The sequence below is a fragment of the Coccinella septempunctata genome, chromosome 4 (genome assembly GCF_907165205.1).
Source record: "Coccinella septempunctata chromosome 4, icCocSept1.1, whole genome shotgun sequence".
Classification (NCBI taxonomy): Eukaryota; Metazoa; Arthropoda; class Insecta; order Coleoptera; family Coccinellidae; genus Coccinella; species Coccinella septempunctata.
Window position 1 is genome coordinate 17,175,345 of NC_058192.1, and position 19,546 is coordinate 17,194,890.

The following is a 19,546-nucleotide window of genomic DNA, read 5'->3' on the forward strand; positions in this document are numbered from 1 at the left end:
TTTTACCCACTAGTCATATGCTGATCTTTTGTGATAGATTGGTTCTTTGCGAATAGAAAAAACCACACTTCGTTCATCTACCGCTAAGCCTAGTTGCACACACACCGATTTTGGACGGCCCGGAATAAAATCGGCCGATATTTTATCGGTAGCAGTTGCTAGCACACTCACCGGATTTTTACCGGCCAAACGATCAGCCAAACGAATTCGACTGAAATGGTCGGTAAAAAACATTGAACTAAAGAAAGAACTCCTTCTTGAGTTCAATGGTAAACAATCGGTGCTAGAACAAACGTGTACTTAGTCACGCACCACGCCACTACATCCCGGTATTGCCGGTATTGAACGGTTTCTCACCGGCATTTTACCGTCACCGATCAGTGGTCGGCGTATGTGCAAGGTCCCGTTCCCACACGTGGTTCACTATTGGAATTTGGACGACCGATAAAAAATCGGCCGTCCAAAATCGGTGTGTGTGCAACTAGGCTAACAGTTTAGATTTTATAATTTTTTCCGCGATGTTCCAAAATTTCCGATTTTCCATGGACCATAACTTGAAAACTCAATTCTTAAAAAATATCTGTTTGCATATTCGTGTTCTACGCCCTCGTATTAGTGTACAGTACGAATTTGGTTTTGATCGGGGACCAAAAATATTTTTCAAAAAATCCATACAGTATGGAAAATTTGAAAAATTTTCGATCTCTACGATTTCCACCAATATTGTTGTATTTACTAAATCGAGGGCGTAGCCCTTAGTTCCAGATGAAATGGGGATGAGTCGGTAATTCCCCAGGCAAAGAAATTACTGGCTCTATGCTTGCGACACATTGTAGACATATCCCATCTTTTAACCTATTTCACCCAAGTGTGGCGGTCATTCCTAGATGACTGAATAATACATATACAGTTAATTGATCCCTCATTGATTTTGAAGATTTTTGGCATAGTGATGGTTTATCATGTTTCTATTCTACAGTTTCGATTTTAGCTTTAGGAAATTAATCTTTTCCGAGAAACTAAAAAAAAAAATTTCAACCTCTGGTTGATTTTGGCGCCCCCTTAAGCTGACGCCCGGGGCAAGCGCCCCGCTTGCCCCCCCCCCTAGATCCGGGCCTGAGAATTTATTATTCACTCTGATTCCACTGAAACACCTGGTATAGAAAAATTAATTAATGGAGTTGTAAAATGACGTACTGTTTTCTTGGTTTAGAACAAACTTCATATATAATCTTCATTATACATTGAGAATTTTTCAGTTAGAGGTGCTCAATATAAATAACAAAAATTTAGGTATATGAAGGTTACAAAATGGCGTAGGCGCCAGTCTTCTTTCATTTGTATTTTGTGGTATTTCCATTGAATATTATAGACTGTAACATAAAAACTACTCTATCGTTAGGCAGCAGTTACGATGCAATGTGTCTAAATAATGAATAATTTCAATTCAAATAATGAAATTAAAGAATATATCTGATTTTTGCTTATACTGTTTTCTAGCGAGACTATTACAATTCTTCTCGAGTATTCACTGTTCAAAAACATTAATTTTTCTCAACAGTTGATCGTAATGCCGGCTGTCACGTAAGACGGGCCAGAAACATGCAGGAAGATCCAAGTTGAGCCCGTTGCGGCACTAAGTGCCATGCCTCGTTGAAGAGGGTGACATGTCTGGCCTTCTCCTTATGGGGTTGTTGGCCTGTACCCGGCTGGTGCAAACACACGATAACAGCACTGCTTCACCCCACACCACAGTAGTCCTCACCGAGCGATCACTTCCCCAGGGTAACCTAGACTGGCTGAAGGAAGAATTTCAGGATTACAACCTGAAGATAATGGTTGTTAATGGTAAGTTGAAAAAATATATAGAGGAGTCTTACAGATAGCTATAATCATGGAAATGGGTTATTTTTGGTCACACCATGGCAGAAAAATTACACGAATCTCGTTTATAAAAGGGAATTTCTGTGAAAGTTTTCATGTTTTAAACGAAAGTGTCGTCCATGCAGAGAATTATCAATTAATCTCAGCAAGGTAATACAGGGTGTTTCATGAGTCGTTGGTCATAGCTCAATGGTGAATGCAGGTCATCCAGGCCTTTCAGAAAACTTGCTTGTTTTGTATCCTAAGGCTATTAGTTTCGGAGATACGGGGTGATTCATGAACATTGGCCTAAATTTGCGATAGCCATAACTCTGGAATGCAAGGTCCAATTTCGATCAAACTTTATGGGTTTGTTCACTTCAGAAAGTTCTTCCAAACGGTTTATGGAATATTAATATTTTCAGGGCAGTACTCAGAATATCCTGATTTTTCATTCAAGCTCCAAAATCTATATTTTTCACATCCCTTACAGAAATTTTGTTATTACCATGAAAAACTTCATAACCCATTCTAAGGAATTCAGTTTTCCCTTTGCATGGCACACTTGTCACAAGGGAGTAGGAACCGGACGAATTCATATTTTATTTATCATTTTTTCGAAATGCGGTCCTGTTTTTATTCCTTCGGTGATGATTTTTATTGTTCTTTGCCGAGATTCTGAATTATTTTAAATTCTGTTCAATTCTTCTTCATTTTAAACCCCCAACACATACTGAGTGTTCGTAAAAAAGTGTTTAAAAGTATGCAAGGTCGAGCTGTGAATTCTTTTGAAATGACATATTGAATTTAGATACAAATGATGTAAACCCTCTTGAAAAACGTAACCCGTAAGTATATTTACTTCATAACAGACATAACCATTAAAATTTATTCTTCCGAAAGACCTTTTCATTTCCTTTCATAAAACAATAATGAAGGAACCGAACGAATTAATGTTTTATGTCATTTATTCGAAATGCGGTCCTGATATTATTCCTTTGGTGATATTATTCATTGTCTTCGGTCGAGAATTAAAAAATTTTAAAATTCTGTTCAACTCTTTTTAATTTTAAACCCTCAGTACTGAGTGTGCGTGAAAAAGTGACAGACACTTCTAACTTCACGGGAGCATTTGCGGCAGAGGATATAAGAAGCCTAAGCAGAAGTTAAACAAAATCCCTATATGATAAATAGAGCAATAAATAATCTGATTTCAAGAGCTAGGAAATGTGTCGAGATGGAACATCTCTTATGATAGTACATTTTCAGTGTTGAAGAATAAATTTTATGTGTTTTATGAAGCAAATATACTTACGGATTATATTTTCCAAGATAGTTTACATCATTTGTATGTAAATTCAATATGTAATTCCAAAAAAATTCACAGCTCGACCTTGCATACTTTTAAACACTTTTTTACGAACACTCAGTATGTGTTGGGGGTTTAAAATGAAGAAGAATTGAACAGAATTTAAAATAATTCAGAATCACGGCAAAGGACAATAAATACTATTACCGAAGGAATAAAAACAGGACCGCATTTCGAAAAAATGACATAAAATATGAATTCGTCCGGCTCCTATTCCTTTGTGACAAGTGTGCCATGCAAAGTGAAAATTGGATATCCTAGAATAAATTATGTAGTTTTTCAGGGCAATGAGGAAATTTCTGTGAGGTACGTGAAAAATATAAATTTTGGGGCTTGAATGAAAAATCACGATATTCTGAGTACTGCCCTGAAAATATTGATATTTCATGCGCCGTTTGAAAGAGTATTCTGAAGTGGACAAACCCATGAAATTTGATCAAAATCGGACTTTGCCGTCCAGAGTTATGGCTATCGCAAATTTAGGCCAATATTCATGAATCACCCCGTATCTCCGAAACGAATAGCCATAAGATACAAAAAAAGTTTTCTGAAAGACCTGGATGACCTGCATTCACCATTAGGATATGGCCAACGACTCATGAAACACCCTGTATATTCCTGTCATATGGCATTATGGCAATACTGCTTTCGAGCTCTCAGATGATATGTTTATAAAAAGAGATCAAAGTTAGATATTCCAAATTTTTTTTGGCAAAAACTGCAACTCGAGGGCTAGAAAGATTACCTACTTACAGTGTTTTGAATATTGGACCATTTTTATGGAAATTATCAATAAATCCGAAACGGGCAATCTGGAACCCATAAAACTATATGTATTTGATTTCGTCTTCTTAATATCTATCCAAATGTTGAACGAAATATAGGGTGTTCCATTCAAAAAAGAAAACTTTGTTGCCACTCTGTATACAAATGAATTAGTCGTACAGTACTAATGAATTATTGAAGACTGATTGATCCAGAACATATTTCACTCATTTATTCGGTAGTTCCTATAGATTCGCATATAAGGTAGGTATAGGGCCTTTTTCTGGCGGACAACCTGTATACCTAACTTTCTCTCACAGGTACCACCAGATGTGAGCGACGATCGCAGAAAAAAGTGTAAAGTTTAATTTTTGGTTTCTTTTCTTTCTTTGGTTGAGGGAGAAGCGCGAACATAATATAAAGTCCTGAAACTTCCTCCAAACTCATCGGTGATCTTTATTATGGTTGTTTGCTAGGTTGGGAATTCGAAACTTAAAAGAGGAATAGTTTTTTTTGTTGAGGAGAAATTTTGTTTATTGTTTTGCTCTTCTTGGATGTTTTTAATGAAATTGAAGATTTAAGTTCTATCCTTCATGCGAATAAATTTTCTTTAATCTTAAAAATAACATTCCTTGTCCAGTGAAAAGCAAGTTTGAGATACGAGTGACGGATGCAATTTCAGATACCCTGGAGGTATAAAATTGCGGTAGCGAAAATGTCAGTCGACCTTTTCCGGGCAATGTATTTTGAATTGAAATCAATTTTATTTGTACCCCGGAAAAGTACATAAGTCTTCGAGGCCGTTGTTTTAGTCGGCACTGAGTTCACGGCAGGATTCATCGAAATTTATCGTTCGTCATTTATTGTAGCCGAGAAGTGAGGCAAACAGTAGTAAGGAAGGCGAGTAATGCTGGTCTTTTTCTTCTTAGAAAACGATCTCGACAGTTTTGTCTCCAGAAAACGGCTGATTTGTCTTTTACATTGGGAAAATTCACACTCGTTCTTCACAAAAATGGGGTCACACCATAATTCCTATTTATGTCGAGAGGGAGGGTGCGGATTATTAACTGGGTGACCCTTCTGCTGCCATGGCCCTTATTTTCGTTTGTTTTGGGCAAAAACTGGGCCCGAATAACGAATTGAAGGAAATAATTCGGTGAGTTGTTAGCACATTCGTCGATGTATTTCTTCAGCCAACAAGAGCTTGAAAGTGGTTTACCAAAGGCTGACTCAGATAGATACTGTATATCGCCTTAGTGCTTAGCTCTCAAAGAATGCTATTAAATGATGTAATGAAGTACTGGGTGTTGCATTTGAAACAGTAAAATTATTGCAATTTGTAATATAAAAAAAACTTACGAATCGACTGGAAAAAACATGATAGAGTCGATTCGATGAAATAGCTCTGAAGTTACCAAGCATTTCATTTCTGATCTTGTTCTTAGTGCTGACCACATGCAGAAAATTTAATTGGAAACAAGTAACTCAACCGTATCAACCATAAATTATTCATAATTGTATTTTCAGCAGAACCAGTTAAATCAGCCTGTATCTACAAATCAGTTGACTTGTGACCTGACATATTTTCGATTTTTAATTCCACGTGATACGTGATAGGTCCTTCACATCAGTGTACTATTGCCGACTATTCTACAACCGATTTGTTTTCCCATTATCATCAAACGTATCAAATAAACCATTTCGTGAAACACCTGTTTGAAATTAAAAGCAATAATGAACACTAAGAAGAGTTGGTAGAGTCATTCGGGGCAACTGTGCGCACTTTTGCCTTTCAAGCCATACCCTGTTTCAAATGTTGAAGCTAGGAAATTAAAACATATTCATAAGATAGAGAATTTTCTAATCTATAAAAGAATATCGAAAAGCAAACAAACAAAAACGTTTTTTTTTCCGCAAAAAAAATTTAATAGTGAAAGTCGGAAAGTGTTCACATGCCCTTATTGCGGGTAAGTGTGCGCACCCTCGCGGGGTAAGTGAACGCAGTGTTTAGTGAACCACACAATCGAAACAAATAACAAAATAATGTCATCAAAATGTTACAATATTAAAGAAATGCTGTTTATTGTCAATACAGAAGCGCCTTTTACAAGCACTGCATTATTGTTCGTGCCACCATTCCTGGTGAACACAACACTTGATACATTCCCCTGTTGGTGGCTCTTCATATTTTTTTGAACAAATAGGACAATATTGATCTAGTCTTAATCAAGAAAATCAACAATGTCATAATTTATTTCTCACTGAACTAATGCCCATATAATGAATCTATGCGCACACTTACCCGCGCACACTTTCCCCAGTAAGCCAAAATTTGAATTAACCTTCTTATAGAGTTGAGCAGATAAAAGAGAACCTAAAATTTTGTGGTATGTATTCGGATTAATATGCGCATAATCGAATAAAATATTGTTTAACACTGTCGGACTCGGAACTTGGACCTGGCAGAATTTGCAGAGATACTAAAATTTAATAAGAAAACTTGTGAATTTGATTGATTGCAAATAAAAAGTAAACGAAACGTCACACGGCGCACTCCTATGAAAAACTAATTTGGCGATTCTGCGCTCTTGCTTCATCCAAATAAACCCCTCTTTCATACATTGCATGACTATATCTTAATAATGAAATTGTATACAAAAAGGCTAATTTGGTTCAAATTTTGCCTCCCTTTTCATACGCTCTCATGGGCTCGATATGCGAACAAGTTAACTGGCATCAGATGATAGGATAAAACAACTAGTAAAAGCAGAAATAGAAACACGTGAAAATTTTTATTAAGTTACTCTTTTGGAAGTTGGTGGGAAGAGAAACTTGAAATAGATAATAATCATGTTTCTCTACAGGATGTGTCTTTGAATGTTAGAAATGTAGGTATATGAGCTGTAAATTTCTGATATCGAGTCGGGTTGAACCTTTTTTTCTAACTATATATTTGGTAAATTACATACAAACATTCAGAGAGTAGGTAGGTATACTCCCCTGAGAACTACTTGTTCATTCATGATGAAAATAATAACATTACTCAACGTAGAAAATGAATTGACAGTATTGAAAATCATAGATAGGATATTTCGATTTTATAACATTATTATCAAAAATTTTCTTGAACCATTGGTATAACTATTGATAACCAATAAATAGTAATATTTTAAATATAAATTCAAATATCGCTTTTTCCCATGCATATCGATCATTAATTCACGAGTTACTTTTTTAGTTGTCCCTTCTCTGACTGAACAAATAAAAAATGTCCAGGTGTAACCTAAAATTGAAATCAATATACAGGTGCGAAAGATGAATAGGTACTCCGTTCCATCAATAAAATAACGAATTCTGCATATTCGATCATGGAAATTACCATTTTTATAGCATCACAAAATAGGGCTGCTCCGTTTTGCAACCAATGCGATAGTTATCAATCCAGTCAATTTGGGACTTCAATGGACCACTGGCTTTAATGATCACAGTGAAATTCAACAAGTTTCCGTCGATGGGTCCGCTTTCAAACCAGGAAATCTAACTCCCGTTATCTCGTCCTAGAATATCTCAAATTCGATTTATGCCGACAATGGATTCCTCATTTATGTAACATTTTCCCTGAATCCCGTTTCAACGAGATGGATCCCTTGCCGGAAATTGACCGGAGGGAGTCGATCTGAATATATTCCAAGGCCTTATAGGATATTCCTCTTTAATTTGAACGTGTGATTTGATGCAGCTCTTTCGTCCTGCGTAGAGCCCTCTGTTAACAAGTAAAATGAAGTTAAAATGGAGTACTGATGATTATATTGATATGGAATCATGACATCTGGTAAATCTTCAAGTTAATATATAGCATTACAATCTTGTGGAAGACTCTGCTTTCGTTGAATTTCAGGAAAAATGAAACTAGCTAAATCAATCTGTTTCAGTTTCTATATCCCGACAACCTCAATTTATATTCTATTCAATTAATTTTTCATCATTCCGGAACATATCCATCAGCTATCCGGTTACATTTCTGACATACAATATAAACGTTGCGCAAACAAAGTTAGACACCTTGCTAATCCAATATCATTCTTTTCCATGTATCCTATATTCGCCGAACTGGAAAATGTCAGGGCTAATTGGAGAGCCCAGAAAATCAATTTTCAATTACTCGCTATTCCTTGGCGAGGTTGACTTTTGAGCGCACGAATCCCTTTTATTGAATGGATATTCACATTGAAACGGGGAAGAAAAACAGATTGGGTTTGGTTTGATTTCGAATAATGCACGAAATGACAAATGGAAAAATGGTTTAGATGCTCGGATAACATAATTTTGTCAATTAGTTAAATTGGAAAAAAATGGGTGGTCATGGTGGCATTCATCACTTCATCATTATTGAAATCGTTCTTTAGCTCAAACCAAAATGGAAAATACTATCGTTTATCTATGGATGTACGAACTTAGGATGCTTGATTTTTGACAGAAATCCACCTTCATTTTAAAATGGGTCTGCAAGTTTTTCCATTTTTGGTTTTAACTATTTTATTTTCATACCGATTCAGGAATCAGATTGCAGTTTGGTCATTATATAGGTAATCCTCAACCACGTACTATTAGGTTTGAACCTAAGATTACACCAACGCTGGGCTGTCCTCCTTCCGGAAGTAGTTTGACTGGAGGTGCGAAAACCCCTGGAAAGACAAAACGGGAAACAAACCCGCCCTGTTCGAGTCCTCACCCTACTGTGAGTAGTTTGACTGACGTTGGAAATTCGACCTGTAAACCTGTAACTTTTGAGGCTGAATTCTGACTCCATTGTTCGATAAGTGAAAGTCTTGGTTCTGGATGGCGAACAAATGGGGAACATCCAGGGAGCGTTGGAGATCGAATCCCGTTATCTTTCCGTTCAATTCTCTGTAAAATAACCACTTCTCACTGCTATCTGATGTATATGATACTAAGAACATCTTTGAATTGCATTTAGGAGTCTGTTTACTATTTACGAGGATGTATTGATATCTAGTTAGCCTAGACCAGTTCAATGCATAAAAAAATATTGCGTTACCATAGCAACTCATTAGAAGTGTCAGTGTGAAGTTTGAGGTCAAAAAAGTAAACCAGAGTTACGCAATAAATTAAAAGAAAGAAGATGTCCACCGAAATTATTATGGTGAGAATCGAAAAATTGGAGTATCGAGCCATCATCAAGTACCTGTATTTAAAAGGGTCAAGAGGTAAGCAGATTTACGAAGATATGCTTAATACCCTTGTCCTTGTTATGCGACCGTGAAAAAGTGGGCTGCAAGCTTCAAAAGAGGTAAATTTTCCATTGAAGATGATGACCGATCGGGAAGGCCAGTTTCTGTATCAGTACCCGAAAATATCGATGCAGTTCATGACATGATTTTATCATACCGTCGGAATTTGGCTAAAACGGATATCTGAAGCACTGAATATGTCATAAGAACGCGTTCATCATATAGTTCACGTCAATTTAGACATGAGAAAAATTGTTGCAAAATGGATCCCCAAATGTTTGAATGTTGACCAAAAGCGTGCAAGGGTAGAAGCAAAGATTTATAGTCTATAATCTATAATTTATAGTCTATAACTTATACTCTATAATCTTTGGGTAGAAGCATCGCTTTCGATCTGTGCTCGATTTGAAAACGATGTAGACTTCTTAAACCGAATTGTTACTATGGATGAGACTTGGGTACATTTCTACGATCCAGAAACAAAGCAACAATCGATGGAATAGCGACACTCTGGTTCTCAAAGACCTAAGAAGTTTCGTGTCAAAAAATCTGCTGGAAAAGTTCTTGCTTCAGTTTTTTGAGATTGCCATGGAGTAATGATTGTTTTTTTGGATAAGGGTAGAACAATAACCGGAGAATACTATTCAACATTACTGACCACTCTACGGGAAAAATTGAAGAGAAAAGACGCGGAAAGCTATCCAAAGGTGTTTTGTTTTTGCCGGACGTCGCCCCTGCACACAAATCGGATGTTGCCATGCAAAAAATTCGTGATTTAGGGTTTGAATGAATTTGGCTCCATCTGACTATCATCTTTTTCCACAAAATTTTAAAAGGTCGTAAATTTTCTTCCAACGGGGAGGTAATAAAAGCTGTAGAGGTCTGGTTCGCAGGGCAAGAAGAAACATTTTTTGTGAAAGGTCTAGAGATGTTGCAGGTTCGCTGTTATGAATGTATCCAATTAAGAGGAAAATATGTGGAGTAATAAAATATTTTGACATTGAATTTTTTTTTGGTTCTGTAGTAGGCTTAGAATTTTTCAATATATCCTCGTACTACTATACATTGTACTGTACTTTCAGTTGACTGATACCATTATTGTACTCCTTATTTCGAGATACCGAATAAATTATTCAGTGCATCGATTCAATCCTTGTAATTATAGCAGTTTCATGTTCAATTATGTAATTGTGAATGATAATGCTGAGAAATTTCATTCAAGCATTCGAATATTGTAATTGACTTGCTGGAAATGTTAAACATTTCAATGACCTTTGTTTTGTAGCGTCGTAGTAAATTCATCTTGACAAAGGACCTGTTTCCAGATACATTCCACTTCTGAAAGATCAGGTTGCCATTGTGATTTCAAACTTCCTCAATAGCTGAAGGGCGGAAGAATTTTTCGGTTGAGGGCATTTCCAACAGTCCGACAAAACCCATTCAGAACAGAAACTCTCCCAATAATTTATCGATCGTAAACGAATCTGCGTGTATCTGATACAGATTTCGTTGAACTAGGTCATACATTGCATGTTTTCAGTAATTAGAATTCATCACTCAATTTGGATTATTGATTCACTACTATGTACCTAGTGTAAGTTATTCTTGTCTGATTGATGTTTTTTCGTGGAATGGTTGAAAAGTTCATCACTTATTATGCTGACATCAACATAGTCTTGGAAATTCTTTCTAATTAAATCATTAAATATGAAAATTGAATATGTACCTTAAATCAATGTACCTACTTCATCATAAGATCTGTTGAAATCGAATCGTTTTTTTTCAGACTCTTGGCAGCAAGGATCCCAGGATCTGTTCCACGTGATGTCTTCGCAGAAATTCGTAGTCGGTTTCTTTGAACCTGAAGCATGTGCTCCTGTTCACTTCGTGTCTACGCTCTATAACACCAGTCTCGTCACCTGGAATTGTCCCCAGGTGAGTTGCAAGATTGATGTTCTTGTTTTTTTCTGCTTTTTTCGTGTTTTAGACGTTGTAAGAAAAGACGAAGGGTTCCCTAGGGACGCAACTTTTTCTAAGCCTTTCGATTTATTGCGTCTCTACGGTGTTTATTTTCAATAGATTTCAATATAAGTAGTTTACCAACTTGGGTACATGCATTGTGCGTGCTGTGATAGACAGGATGTTACAGACTACTAGAAGTATATGGGAGCACAATTCAACCAAAATATTGGTGAAATTGAGCCTTCCTTAATTCCAGAGGAACACAATTTATAACGATTTTAGATTCTCCACAAAATTTTAACTACGGTTTGAATGAAAAATTCTATATTCAAATTGATCAATATTAATCCTAATATTTTTCTCAAATAAAGTCTTGATTGAATTGTCATAAGTTACAGAATTGAAAATTTTACTCTACTCAGATAATACTCTCTAGATTCTACTTTCTACTTCTGAGTTAATCTTGATTCACTCAATGGATTCTGACGATTTCGATTTTTTTTGGTAAATTTCAAGGTTAATTCTGGCTGAAGGTTCAGTAAGTAAGATACATTTCCAGACGATATTAGAAGGGCTGTGTTTGGTTTCAGATGTCAAAGGATTTGCTGAATGTAGATGGAACTAGGACGCTCAGCCCAACTATATCGGCAATATCCAAAGCTTTCACTGCTCTAGTCAGCGAGATGAAATGGAAATCGGTAGCGATAATCTCCAGCAGTGAGTATGAGATATTTTTGGGCATGAAAATAGGTACCGGTCATGAGAATACATGTAGAAATGTGCATGTTGCAGGTCCTCTAGAAAATAATGTATAAACGGAGTAACGTCAATCATTAATCATTTCATAGTGGAATAGGAAAAATATGAAATGCATATACAAACAAGATAAATGCCATGTAAATATATCTACCAATAGTTAAATTGCATCATAATATACTATGAATAATATACATTGCGCCAAAAAATTAACGCACCTTATGGAAATCTCAAATTTATTCTACAACTGAAGGTGTTCTCAATGATAATTATTTTCATCAGAATTATGCATGCATATGTTATCCACTTTCAACGGTTTTCTTCAATACAGATGTTTTTCCCAGCAGGAATAAAAAAAGATGATATTATCAGATTTTGAATGTACTGGCTCCATTCTGAAATCAGTTGTTCTCGATCAATTCTAGTGATCAATAGTTTTTCTTTCGTTTGATTTTCTACACTCGATCGCTATGCAACGCGAAACACGCAATTTGACCCAAGAGGAATGTGCCCAAGCGGTAGTTTTGCGAGAAGAAGGGTGGACATACACAAGAATTGCAAAAAGGTTTGGAGTTTCCCATACAAGTTTGTCCAGAATGTTGCAGCGATTCAGGGAGACAGGTATAAATGTCCGCGAAGACCAGGACAGGGTAGACCACGGGTAACAACTGCCATTCAAGAACGTTACTTGAGAGTTTCTTGGTTGAGACAACGGTTTGCAACCGCTCGCCTCCTTCAAATTCAGCTTGAGCAAACTCATGAGGTGCAAATTAGCACTCAGACAATAAGAAATCGCCTCAGAGAATATGATTTAAGGCCACGTGTCGCGTCAAGAGGCCCAGCTCTTACCCCAGCCCATCGAAGGGCGCGTTTGGATTTTGCGAGAGGGCATATCCATTGGGAAGAGGCCGATTGGGAAAGAGTTCTCTCCACAGATGAGTCTAGATTCTGCCTCTACCATTGTGATCGACGTTCCCTTGTATACAGACTTCCACATGAAAGATATGCTCAGGGCAATTTCCTGAATACTACTGGTTTCAGGGGAGGATCGATTATGGTATGTGATGGAATATCTTTGACTGCTCGCACAGACCTAGTGGTCGTTGATAATGAAGCTATGAATGCTGATAAGTATATAAGGAACATTTTTGAAGAGCATGTAGTGCCATTTGCCCCATACATTGGTGAAAATTTCATTTTTATGGACGATAATACCAGACCCCATCGTGCACGCATCGTTCAGGAGTACCTTGAAGAGGTTTAAGTCTCTTGAATGGAAATGCCAGCAAGAAGTCCAGATCTCAATCTGATTGAGCAGGTTTGGGACAACCTCAATAGAAGGCTGAGAAGTACAGAAAATCATCCAGCTACTCTTAATGACTTAGGAATCCAACTCGGAGAAATCTGGGCAGGATTAGATCAAAACATCACTCATTTTGAGTATGAACCGTCGTTGCCGAGCTGTAATTAACGCAAGGGGTGGAAATACCAACTTCTAACTTATCAGCATTTCAGTATTTTGAAAATTGTTCATTTCTCTTCTTTCACATAAGATTCGGTGAAATCCTGAATTTTTCTTCCATTTAATGTGTCTTGTTCCGTTCAAAACCTTCCCGAGAGAACATAAAAAATAAGTTATAAAGTCAATGTAGAGTTAACTTTCATTAAAATTGAGATTTTCAGAATGTGCGTTAATTTTTTTGCGCAGTGTATTTTAAAAGCTTTTCAAAAACATTTTCATTCTAAAAATATAATCTTTCAAATGGCACATTACCATCGAATATTGAAGCACCTAACTAAGCGACACTAAATAGTTCAACCATGTTTAAAGTCTTCATCCTCAGGATAACACTGCCATCGAATAAAGGGTGCATAAATTCGTTCTATATAGTTTTCAGATAGTCAGCGTCCCTTCTTCCTAGACGAAATGGTCTTTCTGTTGATACTTTGAGTGATGTTGCTGGGGTATTTTGATTAAAATTGTAACACTTGTTAATTCTTGTAGTAACTGATGTTATGCATTTGAATTGACTTCGTTTACTTCTAAATATTTCCCTGTTCCCTGGACTCTAAGAATCGTCACTTGAACTGTCCGATTAGAGTGAATACCGGCTTCCAATTTATGAAGGATGTAATTGAACATTATTTGACCTTATTCGTTTGGCAATTTTCCTGTGATTTCCACAGTTTAAATCAATAAGATGTTTGAATTTCACCACCATCATCATCGTCGAGTGCTAGTTAAGCACGTCTGGCTGAACTAACATCAAATTAAGGCAAACGTGTCAACTTCCATACGTCAACAACCCTGATTATGTTTCAAACAAATCAACTATATATGATGTTTGTGTTATGGAATCTCGAGTAAACAAGGAATCAATTCTGATTCCGCATACACCACTTTGTACTACTAGGTTGAGTGATAAGAGTGGTGCCTATCGATAAACATCTACTTGACGGCCATGAATTTTTCTATTCCAGACCTCAGAGGACTATTCAGTATAGTGAGATGTGTAAGCATTCTGCTAGAAAATTGTACAAACGACAATTTCGTAGTTATGGCAAGCAGAAAATATTTTCCAGGGTTTATTACGAATCGATATAATCATGAATTCAGGAAGGATAGTTGGACAATGATATTTGGCAAACCAGAATGTTATTTGGTGGAAGACAATACTGAAGAAGGACTGATAGAACACATCAATTTTCTGAGCGATCAAGAGGACTTCAATGCCAGAGGAAAATTTTTATTTGTCGCAACCAAATTCGCATTTTCTTTCACAAGATTCTTATTTTCTGAATTCATAATGAACGCTGTGTTTCTTGAAACGTCAACTGGAAAAATACTCACTTATTATCCATTCGAAAACTTCTCAGATTACTCAGGAATAGGCACTTGTCGAAACAACGGAATTGTTGACCTGGAAGATCAAATATTTTCATCGAAGCTTCCAAAAAGTTGGGCGAACTCAACTCTGCACGTCATCTATTCTTCCATTGCAGTTTACGCTATGTGCCACGATTGCCAACAAAAAGGACTAGAAATAGATATCTTCGCCACCATTGCCAGTCAGTTTAAAATAAACATTCAGTTTCATGAAATCGGTAATTTCACTGAGGAAATTTTGCTTTTCTTGAATAAGGAGAGGAACGTCTACTTTGGGGGCCAATTGATGAGGAGGGAGCTTGAGTATACTTACCCTTATTTTAGAGACACTTTGGCCTGGTTCGTCCCATCACCAAAACCTCTAACCAGGTGGAGGTACATTTTCAGCATATTCTCCCTTCAAGTTTGGCTAGCATGGACTACCATGTTTGCAATTTTAACGATAGCTTGGATCTTCGGCGATATTCTACAAGGAAGAGATGTAATATGGGAGAGGATTTTCCTGGTTCCCATCATAATATTCCGATGGTTCTTGGAACAAATGTATATCATCAGGGTGAATAGTCCTTATCATTCCATGCTCAAGGTTTATATTCTGTTCTCCGCAACTATGATGAACTTTTTATTCCGGAGCAGATTCACGTACCTTCTGAATGGAATAAACTACGAAAAAAGTATAGACAATGTTGAAGAGGTACTCTCAAAAGGTTTAAAGATAGGATGTACGGATTTCGTAGCAGAAATCATCAAAGACTCTGACAGCATGAAGAAATATGTGAAAGACCATTTCGTGATGTGCAGAGCTAGGGATTGCTTGAAGAGGACAGCTTTCGACAACGATATGGCGTCTGTGAGTTTGATTGGGGTGGCACGTTTTGCGGGTAGATCATTGGTGAATCGACGCGGTCGCAAACTTCTGAAAATGCTCAAATCCCCAACCTATTTAACGCAACTTGTCGCATTCTTCAACAGAGGCCATCCGATGTTTCCATGGTTCGATAAGAATCTGCAGTATGTGGTTGAAGCAGGAATCATCGAAAAGATAGCTTCTAAGTACGATAACTATCATCTCGTCAAGTCGGAAACATTGACGGCTACGAAAACCTTGGGATTCCAGCATATTGTGGCGCCGCTGAGCATGTGGGCTGTAGGCATTACACTGAGCATTGCTGTTTATGCCTGGGAATTGAAAAATGGAGTACGAAATGGAAACCATGTTAGATGAATTTAGATAAACTATTGCACGTTTGTTTTGAAAGCTCACAAAAATAGGGAAAATCTTGTCGGAAAAAATGAGATGTGGAGTATTGAATTGTTATCACTGTTGTTTGGATACTGTACTTTGTGAAGAGATAGAAAATCATAATTATTCATTATACATAGGTATATTTATTTCATCCCATCATTCTGAAATCAGCATTTTCGCTGATAAACTAAACTAAGTTTGACTAGTCATAACTTCGACATTACTTTACGGCCGTTTTCAATAAACCTATCTATCCATCGTTTCACTTACTGAAGATTAGTAACCATTGGTAACCATTCTAAAATATATCTACAGATAGATCATAGAAACGAAATCATTGCATTTTCTATTTTCAGTAACTGAAACAATGGATAGATAAGATTATTGAAAATGACCGTGTGATGTTGAATTTTTACACCAAAGCTTTATCCCTAGTCTCCCATTGGTGCAGGGTATTTCTCTTGTTGTAGAAGGAGTGAATGTAAGACAAAAATTTTTTCCCTTTGTTGTGAAGTGTCATCCTTAGTCTATACTAGACTGACGAGATTATCCCCAGTTCAATGACGGACGGACCTGGTGAATGTGAATATATTTATATACAGAACGAGTCTTTGCTTTGTAAAAATATTTTACAGTAGATTGTTGAGGTCAAAAGAAAAAATTTTTTCATGTACTATATTTTTTACGATTTAGCCCTGATAAAAAGATATAGGTAGATTTTAAAAGAATTGCATGCGATCAAAGTAGGCAATTTTTCGAATTTCACCTATATTTTTTATTTATGAACGCCAAATTACTCGAAAACTATATTCCGAAATTCATTTCATTCGATAAAACCGTTTGTGAGAACCTCGGTAAGAACTCAAAATAACATTTAATTATGTTTTTCAACAACCCCTATCTTTTAAACCGAGCCGATTTGGAAAAAATGGTAAAGGAAAAAAGTGTTTCCTTTGACCTCAAGAATCTACTATAAATAAAATATTTGTACGAGTCAAAGACTCGCTCTATATATGCTTCCAGCTACTCAGTTTCCTACCCCGTATAGCGAAAAAATTTTTTAATTGAAAACATAAAAATTATACAAGTTTATCACAACACAAAAACGAAAATATAATAATCTCAATACAATGGTTGTTCATTACACTGTGGAATGAGAATTTGAATGTCTGAAATATTTGCTTAGAGAGGAAGACGCTGCATTAACTATTTTTTTATGTTTGTAACTTGAAACATGCCGTATAATATACTTTCTTTCTCCAAATACAATGCTGAATTGACCCTTCGTACATTGGAAAATCAAGTTTTGTTTTTTTAAGGAATGGAAATTCTTTTGAAAGATCTTCCGTAAATTTGCTCTTTATTTTTTTATTATCCACCTCAAATTTTCTTGAGAAAAATACTGAATTAAATGCAAGATTTTGACGTACACTTTGATGGACGTTTTCCAGTGACGGACTTCTTGGACGATTGACGGACTGTCCGTCACAATGACGGACGTCTGGTCACCCTAGTCTATACTTAACTGGCGCAGGGTCCTTTTTCCCAATCTCTTTTGGTTCTACGGAGGGAATACATTCCGAAAAAACACTTAAATGTGAGTTCAAAATTCAGTGGCGTTCAAATTGGAGTTTGGTTAAAAAAATCATTTTCCCTTCTTTTGTAGGATTTCAATATCAATTCACCTGAGTAGGTAAAAAAATCATTGATCATCGGGAGAACAATGTATGAATATTCAAAAAGCATTCATAGCGTGTTTCAAACATATAAAGTAAAAACATACCAAGAAGCTGAAAAATTGGAATTTCAGTCTTCTTCGTTCAACATTCATTACGCAATCTTGGTTTAAAAACAGCATAAAATGCAAAAACAAACAAGTTAACCATTATTTGAGAAACTATTTTAGACTCATAGGGTCTTATGATACCTTAATATATGCTTGCAAAGAAAGTTTCAATATTGATGAAAATATTTCGACCATCCTGTGTATCTGAAATGATGTGTCGATCGATCGACCAAAAGTTCTGTTCTATAAATTTGAATTGATGATTTCTGTGGACTTAGGATTTAAATATAATTGTTGAGAGAGTTATATCCACGAATTCCCAATCAAAATATGTCCTCTTCTAAATTCTATACGTTTTCCGAAAAAAACTCATACTTATTGACTGAAATATTCAGCTGAACTCTTCTATGTGGTCCAGCCCGTATGACAAGGATCTGAGGATGAGATAAAGGATTCTGAAGGCTAAGGTCGTTCGAATTTCATTCACATGGTAGTGCCCATTTCCATGTGGATTGTCGGCATTGTGTAGAACACAATGGTGTTCGTTTGGAAGCGTGTTCCGATCTTAGGATAACTTCGAGTGGAGTTGTTAACGGTGTAGGTGAAATGTTTAGTCCAAACTTCGATATGAACTAAGTAGCGAATGAAGTGGGACAGCTGAAAAATTGCCTAAGTTTGACATTAGTTTGATGATGTTGGATTTTCACTCCGATATGCAAAGCATTATTCTTAGCCTGTATGCCACTGGCACAGGGAAAATTTTTCAACTGCTTCTTTTTGTACAGGATGTGAATGTGTAGGGCAGCCAAAATTTTCGTGTTTCGGCTAAGAATTTGGTAGTAGTTATGGGCTTCACAAAGGTGCCACTTTCCACATCAACAAGAAGAGCTTGAAAAAATATACCCTGGGCCTGGGCCAGTTGCGTAAAGAATAAGAATTGTGCTTTGCCTAACTGGCGAAAAATCCAACATCGGCAAAAAAATTTCGAAGTCATAGATAGAATTTCAAGAATAAAAGAAGATTTAATAAAGTGGTACCTAATGAGGGAAAATAAGAGTTTTGAAAAATCGTTTTATTGGATTTAATTACACATAGGACTAAAACAACTAAATTAACAAGGATAAATTCAGATGCATACCACCTGGCGCTGATATGAATAACAACAAGTGTTACGATCTGAATTGAACTAGCCAGTTTGCCATCGTCAAGGCCCCAAATGGAGTACGCCCAATCGAAGAAAAGCAATTGCTGACCATGGTTTCGATCTCATTTGACCTCAGAGCAACATAGCTTTTTTCTCCGATGGAGAACGTTTGGAATTGATGTACCCCTATTCAATACTGGCAAGCGCTACTGAGTACTATCGAGTAACACAACGACTACTGAGTACTATACAGTTACCTTATTATTGTATTCATTGCCTCCCCGTTTAGGAGTGATCATTCTTTACAACTAAATTAAGTTCTACTGGATATACTCAGCGCCGTTTTCCCAGGCCTACAAAATTGAAATATAATAATATAATAGCAAAAACACACAAAGCAACGAAAATTGATTACCTATATGCTACAAGTAATAAGATCTCAAATTCATATGGCGGTTACTTTTCTTGTTGTCCTGTGATTTTATGCGTTGGTTTTTGGATGTTCTCACCTTGTTC

The 19,546-nt window shown here is 36.4% G+C and overlaps 1 protein-coding gene across 1 annotated transcript in view; it reads left to right on the plus strand.

Moving 5' to 3' along the window:
- The window catches only part of LOC123312206 (retinal guanylyl cyclase 2-like), a 147,849-nt gene that overhangs the window by 19,982 nt on the left and 108,321 nt on the right, over positions 1–19,546 (plus strand). Inside the window, exons 2-4 of the mRNA XM_044896503.1 lie at positions 1,562–1,848; positions 11,036–11,184; positions 11,802–11,928. Coding sequence (XP_044752438.1) covers positions 1,668–1,848; positions 11,036–11,184; positions 11,802–11,928 — 457 coding nt within the window. The 5' untranslated portion in view covers positions 1,562–1,667. The remainder of the gene's footprint in view (positions 1–1,561; positions 1,849–11,035; positions 11,185–11,801; positions 11,929–19,546) is intronic.